This window comes from Filicampus tigris, chromosome 2 (assembly GCF_054856515.1).
Source record: "Filicampus tigris isolate MCC_2025a chromosome 2, RoL_Ftig_1.0, whole genome shotgun sequence".
Classification (NCBI taxonomy): Eukaryota; Metazoa; Chordata; class Actinopteri; order Syngnathiformes; family Syngnathidae; genus Filicampus; species Filicampus tigris.
This window is the reverse complement of record NC_141218.1, coordinates 11,524,835-11,538,658: the sequence shown is the minus strand read 5'-3', so window position 1 is coordinate 11,538,658 and position 13,824 is coordinate 11,524,835. Positions and strand designations below refer to the sequence as shown.

At 41.1% G+C, this 13,824-nt stretch overlaps 1 protein-coding gene across 2 annotated transcripts in view; it reads left to right on the top strand.

Moving 5' to 3' along the window:
* slit3 (slit homolog 3 (Drosophila)) overlaps positions 1 to 13,824 on the top strand; it is a 247,995-nt gene that overhangs the window by 165,099 nt on the left and 69,072 nt on the right. For both annotated transcript variants that reach the window (XM_086016387.1, XM_086016396.1), the window contains 7 exons: positions 1,096 to 1,259; positions 3,180 to 3,324; positions 6,984 to 7,055; positions 7,892 to 7,963; positions 10,304 to 10,375; positions 10,937 to 11,080; positions 12,376 to 12,539. In XM_086016387.1, coding sequence (XP_085872513.1) covers positions 1,096 to 1,259; positions 3,180 to 3,324; positions 6,984 to 7,055; positions 7,892 to 7,963; positions 10,304 to 10,375; positions 10,937 to 11,080; positions 12,376 to 12,539 — 833 coding nt within the window. The remainder of the gene's footprint in view (positions 1 to 1,095; positions 1,260 to 3,179; positions 3,325 to 6,983; positions 7,056 to 7,891; positions 7,964 to 10,303; positions 10,376 to 10,936; positions 11,081 to 12,375; positions 12,540 to 13,824) is intronic.

Sequence of the window (13,824 nt, the reverse complement as noted above, 5' to 3'; positions counted from 1 at the left end):
TACACGTAACAACACACACAGCATTGTGCCCCATGTTTTAATCCTACTTGTCAGTAATTAAGGCTGGAGCCGGGGGTGGCCTGAGACGCGGCTATCTCCAGGCGGGGGTTTGACTATAAACTGGATTTATAATGGGAGCGCGGTATTAAAACCCACTACCCCCGCTGCTAGCATCAACGAGCCCATCTCTGTTCCATAACAGGATTTGTCCTCGGCTTTATTACAAAGGAGGCCTGTTTTGTGAAAGGCCAGATATCCCGGCCGGCATATAATATGCTGACAAGACATCCTGCCATTTTTCCGCCTTCCTCCTCCTCCTCTTTCCCCCCTCGCGACTCTTAAGGTGTCCGCCCGCGGAGTCTCAGCTATGTGGGGGGGGGGGAGGAAAAATCCCTTAATGCACCCAACATTGAGCATTAGCTCACCAGGAGCTCGTTTTGCAGAGGATTTAGTGGCGTAAGTGCCACTTAGACGACAGACACGTGATTGTCTCATATGAACATTAGTTGCAAATGAAGCGAGCTGTTAATTGGAAAATCATACACGGGCTTGATTTTTCTCACAGTTTTTCTGTCTCGTTCGTGCAAGGTTACAGGAGAAATGAAATAATGGGTTGATTTTTGCCCAATCATACTTCATATTTGATTGTAATTTTACAACATGATAATTATTGTGGGTGTAGTAGAACTGCACTGCATCACAATTACAGCTGTTCATAATATTTGGACCCATTCTCGTTCTGTACCTACCGGTGATGAATTAACATTTATAGCTGTCATACAAGTATAAAAATTGGTTGACGTATATGAACTGCGTGAGTCGCCAGGTCAGCAACAAATGAAGGCAATTCATCTAAAAAGTCCGAGTAGGAGCCATGGGGATGGTAGATAACTGAAATCTACAGTAGTGCTCGTAATCACATTTAAAGTGACTGTTTAATCTCGGATTGAGGTTAAGATTACGCCCAGAGACGGGAGCGACTCCGCCATCTTTCTTGGATGGATGCGCAACGTGTTGGCTCAGATGGTTTTTGGGGGAGACATTTTAGGCAACTGTTAGAAATTCATCCGGTTTCTCCTAATTTCTCATCTTCAGGCGTCTCCACTCCAACAACCTTCACTGCGACTGTCACCTGTCGTGGCTCTCTGATTGGCTGCGAGCGAGGCGCGGCCTGGCGCCCTTCACCCAGTGTATGGCCCCCGCCCACATGAGGGGCCTGAATGTTCCCGACGTACAGAAGAAGGATTTTGTCTGCAATGGTAAGTTTGCGTGTGTGTGTGAGACCCCGTTATAGCTTCATAACAATAGAAACACCTGCGTCCAAATCAAGAGGCCGCCCCCCCTTCCCCAATTAATGTGCATACAGTGGACTGTATATATTTTTATATATATATACACTTTCCTTTTTTTTTTTTTTTTTTTTTGTGATTTTTTTTTTTTAATTTTTGTTCCTGGTTTTAAGAATTTGTCTTTGAAAAAAAAAACCTACTTTTGGCAAAGTAAACAAAAACAATTCAAACAGGAAAAAATATCTGAAAAACAGACACCCCTGACAACAACCCCCCACCCCCCCAAAAAATAAATAATAACAGAAAATCAATTACTATGGAAAAACGAAACCAAATGAAATGAAAAAATAAATAAAGAAAGTTTAATGGGCATCAATTAAACATGGATTCATAATTTATAAAGCAGGAGGGTCCACTAGCATAGCATGCTGATAAATATACCTTGTAAGCATTCCTAAAAATATCTAGAAAGCCTGTCATGGCCCAATACTTTTGAAAGCGAGGTCAAAATACTCCCAGTGCATGATGTTAAGCTGAGCTGAAGTCTTAACTTTAATACGGCATGCACGCCATCCCTGTCTCCTTATTACCAGCCGCGCAATCTTGCAGAGCTCGGTCAGCTCAGCATTAAGGTGTCTTTTCTAATGTGACAGCATGCAGAAAGGGTTGTTCAGCCAAAAGGCTCGCAGGAGAAAGGCTTTTTCTTATCGCTCTTTAAAGGCGTCTGATTCAGCTCGCTGCTAATAGACTGTCAGGCGCCTTTCTCTTTATTAGCCTTTAGCCTCATCGCTTCTGCCTACATGGCCCCGATCGCGACTCCTCGTGCTGGGTATTTCTCTTTTGGACCTATATCAGCATTTAACATTCAAGCTTTTTTTTTTTCTCCATCTTCCCTCTTTGAAATGATATGAACTCTCGTTGTGGAGCAGCTTTCATTTCCTTCCTGCTTTTACATCAACATTGTATCTCGCAATTGCATTTTATTGGTCTGAGTGCTACAGCTTCCAACTGCTTTACGTCTTCTCATTTCAATTCCTTCATGTGATTGTATATTTGTATCCAAATCGGGCTTCATGGGCGAAAAGCATTGGAATCGCATCTTACATTTGCATTTCAATTGGTCAGTGTATTATATCTTGCAACCGCTTTACTTATTATCATTTCCATACCTTAATGCGTTTGTTTACATTTGTGCCCAAATTGGGCCAAACGTGGGTAAAACATCAAAATAGCATTTTTTTTGTTGGTCGGTGTGCTAGATCTTCAAGTGCTTTACTGCTTATCGTTTCTTTAAGTCAACGCGTTTGTTGACATTTATATCCAAATTGGGCCAAACATATGTAAAACATCAAAATAGCTTACTTGTTCTTGTTTTCATCCCTTGATGGCATTGTATAGTATGCAAATAGGAAGACCATGGGAGAAAAACATTGCAACGGTGTCTTAGGTTTGAATTTTTATTGGTTGATGCGCTCTAGTTTGCGAATGCTTTACTTACTGGGTCCATAGCTCACTGTGTTGTTTACATTTGCATCCAAATTGGACCAAATGGGAATAAAATGTCACAATAGCTTTCTTTTTATTGGTCGGTGTTCTATATCTTGCAACTGCTTGACTTCATATCGTTTCCACTATTAATGCGATTGTATGTTTGTATCCAAATTGGCCCAAATGGGAGGTAAACAGCCGAATTGCATCTTGCAATTGGATCTTGCAATGGCTTTACATGTAAATGTTTCCATCCTTTAAAGGGATTATATGTTGGTATCGAAATTGGTCCTAATAGGAGAAAAAAGTTAAGAGGATTGCATTAACGGAATTATTTAGCATCAATACACTGCTTTCTTATTGTTTCTTTCCCTTATTTTGATTGTATCTATGCGTCCCTAGGTCCCACGCACGTCGAGTCAAGAACTTGTGCGCCTCTGGTGGCGGTGTGCCCGGCTAGCTGCACATGCAACAACAACATCGTGGACTGCCGTCGCAAAAGCCTCACCGAAATACCCGCCAACCTCCCGGAGGGCATCGTAGAGATGTAAGGCTGCTGTTCACTTCAGTGGACATTTCACTAATACTCATGATTTTGTGTGTGTGTGTGTGAGTCTGCTGGGAGGTGTTTTCAACTCAATTTGAACTGTATTCAAGGGGAAAAAATAACTTTTATTAAGTTGAAGGGTAAGTCAGACTTTTATTCCACCGTATACAGTACATTCACTTGGTGATCCAAACACAAAAACACACACTGTCCTCGTGCGTATTGTATCTGTTCCAAACACCAGCCAAATTCTACATAAAAGCTGCATGAAAAAAAAACTTACAGCTCAGTTTTGATTGACAACTATGCAAACTAAATTAAAATGTTGTTAATGAGTAGATAAGTGTTAGTCAAATCTAAGCATTATTTTCTTTGTAAATGCATATTTTTTTATACACCCCTTGTATCAGACCTCATATTTGCAAAATTCTGAAGATTAAAAAAATACACTTAGAATTAAAATTAATGTGGGGGGGTTGGCTGTAAAAGACAAAAGACCATTTTTCCAAACAAGCAAAATTGAAAAAAAGAATGTGTGGCCGTGTTATAAATTCACAGGAATTAGTGTATCTAGAATTGTGGAAGTATGTTTGCAAAACCGTACGTTTGATTGTAATAGTGGGCGTACATAAGTTTGGGGAGAAAATGCATTGCTGCATTTATCTTGGCTGAGTCTGAGATTTCATGCAAATTCCCATGCAATCATCGAGAAAGTGTTTGTTCCAAAATATTTGCAAAATTCCTTATTTAAACTTTCTTTCTAATCATACATTTCCAGTCTTTCAATGGAAATGCTTCACCCTTTTGGAAGCCTCTTTAATTGTCTACGTACCCAATGTTGTGTCCGGTTAGCATTTACCAAATGTCTATTCTGCATTTTGGTTGACTTTCCCAATGCATCTGTTTAGTCAATGTCAAATTTCTGCATGTTGGCCGCATGGATCACCGCCAAACGTGTGTGCACAAGCAAGTCGATGTCCTCCGTGTTTCAATCATCATCTCATCGTCACCTCGGCCCTATAGATTTTTTCATTGTGCCTGTAGAGTGAGGTCCCTGTAATGGGTCCTATTCTGTTAAGCCTCTAAGTGCCTTTGTCTCAACCTTGTGTCGCGTACCTCAAAGGAGGATTTCGTTTAATAACTAGCGCTTGTACGTTGCCCTTATCGATATCTGCGCTTTTATTAATGGCAATGCCCTTGTATGAATCACTTGTCACGGGTTGACAGTGATACCTATAGTGCTTTATTAAAGTGGAGATATGCAGAGAGTGGGATACTGGCCAAGAAACAAACTTTTTAAAATTCTGGAACTCTAAGGTCGGCCAAAATGTTTTTTGTCTTAATTGGAGTCCTTTTTTTTCACCGAAACCCAATACCTCCCTCTCCCCCTCTTGAAAAGATGTTTTAATTAATTTGAGTTGTATATGGTATAGGCCGCATTAAAGAGGGGAAGTCAACTCCAAAGAATTCTTTACAATATGTTCCATGCAGCCCCACTACTCTAAAGTTGATATTGTGATTAATATTGTGTTTGTGGAATATGAATTAAGCAGCAAAATCAACCTGTTTTTATCCATCTCAGGTGGTAGCCATTTTGTCACTTGCTGTCGACTGAAAATGAGATCACAGTTGCACAGGGCTCAGTTAACAACCAATCATGGCTTAGCTTCAGAAAACATGAGAGCCGTGATTGGTTGTTAGCTGAGCAACTGTGATGTCATTTTCAGTCAACTAAAAGGTAACGAAATGGCCGCCCCCTGAGATGGATAAAAACGGCTGGGTTTTGTTTCTTAACTCACATTCCACAAACGCAATTGTAATCAGAATGCTGTGTTTGACTTGTGGGGGCACATACAATATATCATTGTTTTTTTTAATTTGGGGTTGAGCCCCCCTCCCCGACTTAATGGATTGTTCTTTTTTTTTTTTTTTTTTAAACAGCACAAACACCTGAAATTCAAACTGGGGTGTGTTGACTTTTTTTTCACTCTACATTTTAAGCACAGTTTGTAAGTAGCCAGCTGATTAACTGTGTATCAACATTTTTCCACTTAATACCATTGTTTTACATTTAGAAATGTCAGTTTTCAAACATTTAAAATGTACATACATTAATGAATTTTACACCGCATCAACTAAAAATCCGCAGACATGGAGCCAGTTGGCTTGAAATGAAATTCTCTTCTTGGCACTATACTTCACAGTATGCAGTACCTTTGCTTTGACCTTGATAAGTACATCTGTCTTCAGAAGCATATCTGTTGTTGTACGCATGTTCATCAGAACTGAAAGAAAGCTCTTTATATGATACCCTGGGCAATTTAATCATTGATACATTTTCTTCTCAAATTAAACAATGAGTCAGCACATCCGTTCTTTACCTTCAACCGTCATGGCAAACATCTCCTCGCGGACGGATGGATGCGAACGGCACAGAGGTCAAGAACAGAACAGAGTGCGGGTTAAAGAGTAGGAGGATAGGAGGCTCTGGTAAGATCCCATTCATCATGTTGACAGCTGACCCTGGTCCTAGCCTTGGCTCTTCTCCTCGCACATCCACAGGTTTTCCTCCTTCATCCTCCATCTTCATGTCCTCCAAACGAGCGGGCATTAAGAATACATGAACTGGATGCGACTCGACCACAGTGTGTTTTTCCAAATGAACCGATGCGGTAACGCTGCCAGTGTAATCAGTCATGTGGGGAGGGAAGGGGGAGGGGGAAGATGTAGTACATTTCCATTTGGCCCTTGGCTTGAGAAAGTAGCGTGCGAAATGCTTTGTTTTTGCACAAATTGTGTTTGGAAAACCAATATTAGTAGTGTAGCGCTGCCAATGACACATGAATTATCCAGCGTGCCAACGTTTGCATCATTATCGTCGGGGCTCGCCATCCACAAACTACTGTGCACATGATGGTCTGCTTCCCGGGTTTGGATCACTGCTACCGCAATAAATGAACCATCCGTTCTTCCTCTTCCTCATTGGGGTGGCGCCTTTCCCAGCGGATTTTGGGCCGAGCCTGGGGTCCACCCTGGACTGGTTGCAAGCCAATCGCAGGGCTCATATAGACCAACAGTCACATTCACGCTAACGGGCTACTTAGAGACTTCAATGAATCTAAACTGCAAGTTTTTGGAATGTGGAAGTAAGCCAAAGTAACCATGAATAATGTTTGCACAAATATGTTTTTCATTATCAATTTACTGAGATTCAACAGCAGAGTTGATTCAGAACAGGCTACACCGCTGCGACTATAACCGCTATCAATAAACATACTTACTCACCAAAAACAGCGTTATATACTACTTTTGGTACCATTTATGAATTAGATGTCATCATATCGTGCAGGTGTACCTCATGTAATCTGTGAGCTGTTTAACACCACTCCCAGAAGATTAGAGTCAAACTAAACATCAAATGAAGAGAATGACACTTATTTAAAACAACCATTGTCTAGTTAAATCAGCTAGCTTCATGCTAACACAATGTGATAGCCAGGCTAACAAATAGCATCTATTAGAGGGTGGTGTTGTAACGCTTTCAGCAATGGTAGTTTGAACGCAAACAGTGAAGCAACGCATGTAGACAGACAATATGACATCTTAATCCCCTGCGAAAACCTAACCTAATTTTCCCTCTCTTCTTTTTGTCGTTGCAGTCGTCTAGAGCAGAACTTGATCAAAAGTGTCCCGCCCGGAGCCTTTTCTTCCTACAAGAAGCTCAAGAGGATGTAAGTATTTCCATACTGCAGTGGGAATTCTTTTTTGAACGTCTTCTCACAACATGCAAGAATACATTCAAATTCTCATGGATTACATCAGTATGTAACACACACACACGCCAGAAGATCTGCCACAATGCACGTGCATACGAAACTGCTATGACTTGAGACTTTTTAAAAGTCCTACATTTGAACAATTGAGTCAACTTAATGTTTAAGTTGGCTGTTTCCACACTATTAAAATGCATTCCAAAAAAACCCATGGACTTAAAGTACCGTTAAAGCATTTTTCCTACAATTAAAATCTTTTCATTCATTTCTATATATTTTTAAATCATGTCTGTTGTTCAATTTATTTATTTATGAAAAGAGGAGTCACTTTATTATAGAAGAGCAAATACTGAAGCAGAACCAACCACGCAAAGGGCTTCTATTGTCGCTTCCTGTCCCAATACTTTTGTCCACATCCTCCTCATGCTAATACCCGCCGATACCATCACGACTGAACACTCGCAAGGACGTGAGGTCGACGCTCAGCCACCCAATCATCCTTCGGCGTCGGGAGGGTTCCATAATAAATCCGGCTTCATGGATGTGAACGACGTGCACTTAACATGCCACCGCGTGGGCTTTTCCTCTCGCGCTCTTTTTCCCTTTACCTCACGTTCGCCGCATTTCATCCCATCTGCCTGTCCATCATCCGCCACCTCATTTACTTACACCTACTTCCTCGTTTTCTCCTTACCAAGGCGCCCTCCCTTGACCTCTGCTGATGTATGCTGTCGCCGACAGTTCTAGGACATCTGTATTACTAATGCGATTCCCCCCCCCGTTTGCTCCCACAGAGACTTGAGTAAGAACCAGATTTCTGACATCGCATCCGATGCCTTCAACGGCCTCCGCTCGCTCACCTCCCTGTAAGTATCCGTCATGCACATGAACGCAAAGTCACGGCCGCCAAGGCGTTCACTGCTGGCCTAAGGGCTATCAAAAGCACTCATCTACATTTTACAATTCTAAAATTAATCCATGAATTTATGGCCATGTAGTCCTAAAACGCTATCCTCTTTATTTTGTGGTGTTTCTCTTGGCTGCACTGCTTCCAGTACATGTATGTGAATGGTTGCGAGTGACGTGATTTTTTTTTTTTTTGGTCCAGAATCCAGCCTTGTGTTGCCATGTCAATCTAGTCTGCCCTGCACCTTCAGAATAGTGCTGGCCCAGGTTACTTAATGGGACTGCATGTCTAATCAATCAGATTTCAAATTCACCCCAGCTAGCTGGTCCACAATGATGTCAGCATTAATCTGTTCTCTTGATTGGTTGTTTGGAGTAAGCTAAGGTTGACTAGCAAAACACATCTGTAGCATCCTGCACACATGTGCACTTGTGTGTGGCATCTTGGTGCTATGTTGAGGTGAGGTGAGGAGCTTCATTTAGTCTGGCCATAGCGTTGTTGACTATAAAAAAATGCTTTGCAAACATTTGGTATCTATAGGCAATTAAACACTCTTATGGGGGGCCCTTGATTACGCTCAGATTTTTGCTCAAATTGTTGTTACATTGTTTGATAAATGTTGATTCTGATTCAGTTATATTTGTATCGTTCAAAGGGTTTCCATCATAGCATAGTAGTATTGAGAGGTGGATTAAGTGGGAAGTCACCACTGATTGCCCAGGTAGCGAATGCGCAGTCACTCGGTGAGGTAATTGCATTTCCACTCATTTAGCAAATCCAAATATTGTGGCTGACACCCAAAGGGGAAGGGACTCACATACACACTCAGTGTGTCCCCACATTGATTTGTGTGGCCCAGTTTGTGCATGTAATCACCCAGCGTGCGTGTTGTTTGCGTGTCTCTGAGAGGGCCGAGTGCGATAAGAACATGAAGGACAGTTTAATTTGAATCAATCTGCAGCGTGAAAATGAGACGGACAGACGGACAAGAAAGGGTGGACAAGGTGAACCCTCTGCAGGATGTTACGAGGGACGCACACACACACACACACACACACACACACATACACACACATAGAGACATTAAGACATGGCCTCTGTCAGTGCAGGCGAGCTGAGGCGTGATGGGACAAAAATTGAAATCACTCGAGTGGAGTGAATGGTCGCATGTGCGGCAGGAATAGAGCACGCCACATCAACCTCAGATTTGGATCATCAAACGAGATAAAACAACAGCCACAGTGAGAAAATATAAAATACATTTAAAACAAAGTAGGTCTTAAAATCTGCTTTGAGTAATATAATGATATAATATTTGTTGGAGTGACCTTGCCAGAGATGTATTAATGCAATAATATGCTTATTATTGGATATTGTATTGTAATTGGTTTCTTTGTGAATGCATTCAGAATCTGATCAGGTTACATGGTGTGGCATTTCTAATTCAACAAAATGTTAAACATTGGTGTTACATCATCCAACAGCTGCTTCTAACATTTTGACTCTTTAATGCGGCTTAGTGTGTGGCCATAATATTGGGAATACCTCCAACTGCAAACCTCACCTACAGTACTATAATACTATTGTACAGCTATTATCTTTTTGACTGTATCAATCGCAACAAAGCTCTTTTTGTTGACGCGGTAGAATAAATATGTTCTGCTAGAGAATACCTGAAACAAATACTTGAAGACAAAGTTACTTGTACAGTTTATTATTGTTGCAAAAAGCTCAGATAATTCAACATGCAGCATCTTGAAGGTCTGGCCAACGGGGGGTCTCACAGCTGCAATTTTCAACCTTCCTACATGCAAATGATACGATCATTAAAGGTACTACAGACCGACACTGGCAGGTGGTCACAGGAAAAAAAAAAAAAAAAGAAACAGCACGTGGCCTATCAGGGGGGTCTCAAAGGCACGGAGGTGTTCTTATGGTTGTGGAAATGCCTGCGGTACGCTTCGCATCTCCACCGTCCGCTATTGTTTTTGAGCAAACTATTGTAATTAACACAACTCTTGATATTCACGAAGGTATAAAAACACTTGCAAATGTTCAATTAAAACTATTGTGATGGCTGGCTCAATATCAGCAAATAGATTGTTTTAGAAAGGTCAAACAACAGATACCATTTACCCTCATAGTACCTCATACATGAAGACTCAATTCATATTACGGTATGCAGTTTGTTGGTTTTCCGTGAAGGCACTGTACTGTCTAATTCAAGTAGCAAAATTCTGTCTTAATAATGTTTTACCACACCATCGCCTAAATGATGTAATTGATGACTGTCATGCAGGGTGTTATATGGCAACAAGATCACTGAGCTGCCGAAAGGATTGTTTGACGGCCTGGTGTCCCTGCAGCTACTGTAAGTATTCTAATCTATTATAATGTATAAAGGCTTCGCCGCAGTGAATTCAAAGATTATGAGCCAAAACAGATTTATAGATCGGAAAAAAATAGACATTGATTGAAAACGTCTTTATATCTGTCCTCCATTCCGTGTGCCAACATTGAACAATAATAATGCTACAATTTGACGAAATAACACAAGTGTGCTTCCCATGAGTTCTTGTGGGTGTGACATTCAAAACTGCGGCACCGTTGCAGGATGTGGGCAAAATAAATAAAGAATGCAGTGTAAGTGGGACATATGGTACTTGCAAACGCTGCAGTCCACTGGCAGAAACTGATAATGTTCTGGGGCTTTTCCCTCGTAAAGTGAAGTCAAGCAAAGACAATGAGGATGAGCGAATCCAGACGGTAATTTTTCTGCACATTTGGGTGTGATCATTGGGGTGGAGACAAAGGTTATATCTCCCGTTATTCCATCTCCCTCCTTGCTTTAACACCCTAACAATGTATTTCTGCCATTAAAAATGACAATTCTCACCAAACGTGCAGCTAAATGTCGAAATGCTTGTTTCAGCCTCCTGAATGCCAACAAGATCAACTGTCTTCGTGTTAACACCTTCCAGGACTTGCACAATCTCAACTTGCTGTCACTGTACGACAACAAGTTACAAACCATCAGCAAGGGACTTTTCACACCACTGCGCTCCATCAAAACTCTGTAAGTACTTGCACATTCTTGGTTTGAAAAAAAAAAACACTGTATATGGCTGCACCTTTCTTTGTCAGGAGTGAACACCCTATATTTGGCCATGGAGAGTATTTGGTCTGGCCCATCATGCAATTCTCAAACTAAAGTTAAACTCCAGAGGAAGTTTTGTGAAAAGCTAGAAAACATTAAACCTACAAATGCTCATCAAAACAAGGTCATGCATCGAATTATCTGAGTTTTAGAAGTAGAAATGGCTATGTGAAAGCGCACTTTGTTGAGGTCTAACTGGGATAAGCGAATAAGTCTGTAATTTGCTGGTAAGGCACAAACTTGAGACCAATCAGTGAAGTTGCTATAATGACGTGAGATCAGCCAATGAGCTAGCAGTGCCTGAAATGCTGGTCAGTAATTGTTCAGTCCCTACCAAACAGGAAGGCAGTCATAGATTGTTTTTCAAAAAAATGTCCATTTATGAAACTGTAAATAATAATCAATTCACGGATGACTTTACAATCCCAGCCAGACACTTTTTTAGCTTGCGAAATTTGGACGTAAATCCGGGTGTGTGGTTACTTGGAACAAGTACACTGCTTATACTCAACTTGTAATGTTTTCTATTTCCATTCATCAGCTAAGTTAGTAAGTTCATTTTAGTTACTTTTTAAGTAGTTTGAATTTACTATTCTAAATTTGCTGATGGCATCTCTGAGAGGAAACATGTTGAACACAAAAAATAATGGGCTCAAAGATTGACCCTTGAGGAACACCACAGGAAAGGTTGACAGTTTGAATTTACTATTCTAAATTTGCTGATGGCATCTCTGAGAGGAAACATGTTGAGCACAAAAAATAATGGGCTCAAAGATTGACCCTTGAGGAACACCACAGGAAAGGTTGACACTCTTGACAGTCAGAGGATGTCAACATGTCAACCTGTGGGCCAACTTGTTGGGGCCAACAAGAACTGATTGAAAATACCTATTTGATAAATAGGATAGGAACTAGTTTACGGTACTCCCCGATGTGCCTTCCCAGTCCCTAGTCTTGTATAAAAAGCTACAAAAAAGATGCAGTGATCAAGCAGAACGTGGACTGAACATTGAGCAACTAACCAAATCTAGCCTCGATAGCTGTTGTGCAAATTCTCAGACGCGGGTATACCTAATGAATATGTTCTATTGCAATGTTTAACAATTCCTCACATATTGGCATTGACTACTGTAGTCCTGGTGGTTGACTGAAGCAGTCACCAGGCAGCAGTATAAAGAAAGCACATAGTGACAAATGCATTCTTTGCCCCACAGTCATCTGGCTCAGAATCCCTTTATGTGTGACTGTCACCTGAAGTGGCTGGCTGACTTTCTGTTTGACAACCCCATTGAGACCAGTGGGGCGCGCTGCAGCCACCCCAGAAGGCTGGCCAACAAGCGCATCAGCCAAGTCAAAGGCAAGAAGTTTCGTTGCACAGGTAAGGGCACATAGTGGTAACATGTCCAATAGACTGTGGTGGCAAGTAACAAAAGTACAAATATTTTGTGATAGAAGTTAGATTTGCTTGTGTGAGTGTTTTTTTTTTTTTTTTTTTTTTTACTTGGTCAAGTAGATTTTGAAAGGTTTTGTGCTTTACTTGAGTATTTATTTTTCAGATGACTTTGTACTCCCTACATTTGAAAACTGCGATCTGTCATTTCTACTATTTAGTTAAAATAGGCTTGTGTTTTATTTATTTTTATTTTTTTCAACCTCCACGGCTAGACGACACAACTTTAGAAAGACATAAATATGGACTGGTCAATTACACTGAGGTTTATATCTTAATTGAAAATTGGTATTCTTGGGGTCTTGAGGCGGAAAAATGTATCTGAAAACTGTTTGATGTTGGCTAGAAGAATGATTCCGGCGATTGAAGTAAGGTAAATGCTTATAGTTATTTGTTTAGTTAAAATTTTGTGAACATGTTTTGCTAGCTTCACAGCCAATCCTAGCTAGCCAGAAGCAACAACAGGCGATATGTAGCGTGATCATTTTCTTAGTATAAGCAGTAGGCCTATGTAAGTTGATAGAAGAGGGAAGCCATTTTGTGAAGATTTTTTTTTCCCTTTGTACCACGTTACCAAAATGGGTATCGCATGTAACTGACGGTAAGGCAAAATAACATTTACTTTCGTACATATGTACATTTTACATAGTGTACTTTTTATCTTTTACCGAAGTAAAGTGTCTGCCGACAGATGATTCAACCTCAGTCTGGTCTTTTTCTAGCAAAATTCAGTCTTCATTTTCAAACTGCATAATGTTATCGTGGCTTACAGTAATATTAAAACTTTGTTGTTTTTGATGAAGATTGCTACGCTATTGCATTTTGGTCATGATGGTTGTACTTGGAGAGCCAAGAATTTTTTTAGGTGGTACTTTGAAAAATTGAAAACCAATGATTTAAAGTAATAATGTTGGAACCTATAATCACTCCTCAAACTGGTTCTGGCTGCCCTCTCCTTGCACATCCTCTTCCTCCCTGGACGTTTCTGGACCTTACCACCATCCTCTCTTCCCGCTCTTTGTTTGCCCCCTCTTGCCCCCCATGCCCTGCCTCCTGTGTGGACCTGCGCTCTGATTGGCTCGTGCAGCTGTCTCTTGTGCTTGATCTAACCATGTGGCCCCGCCTGCTGTGGCATCACATGGTTCCGTCAAGCGCCAGGGACCGCCTAGCACACGCTCGCCTGCGTCTACCGGCCAATCACGTGACTCGGAGC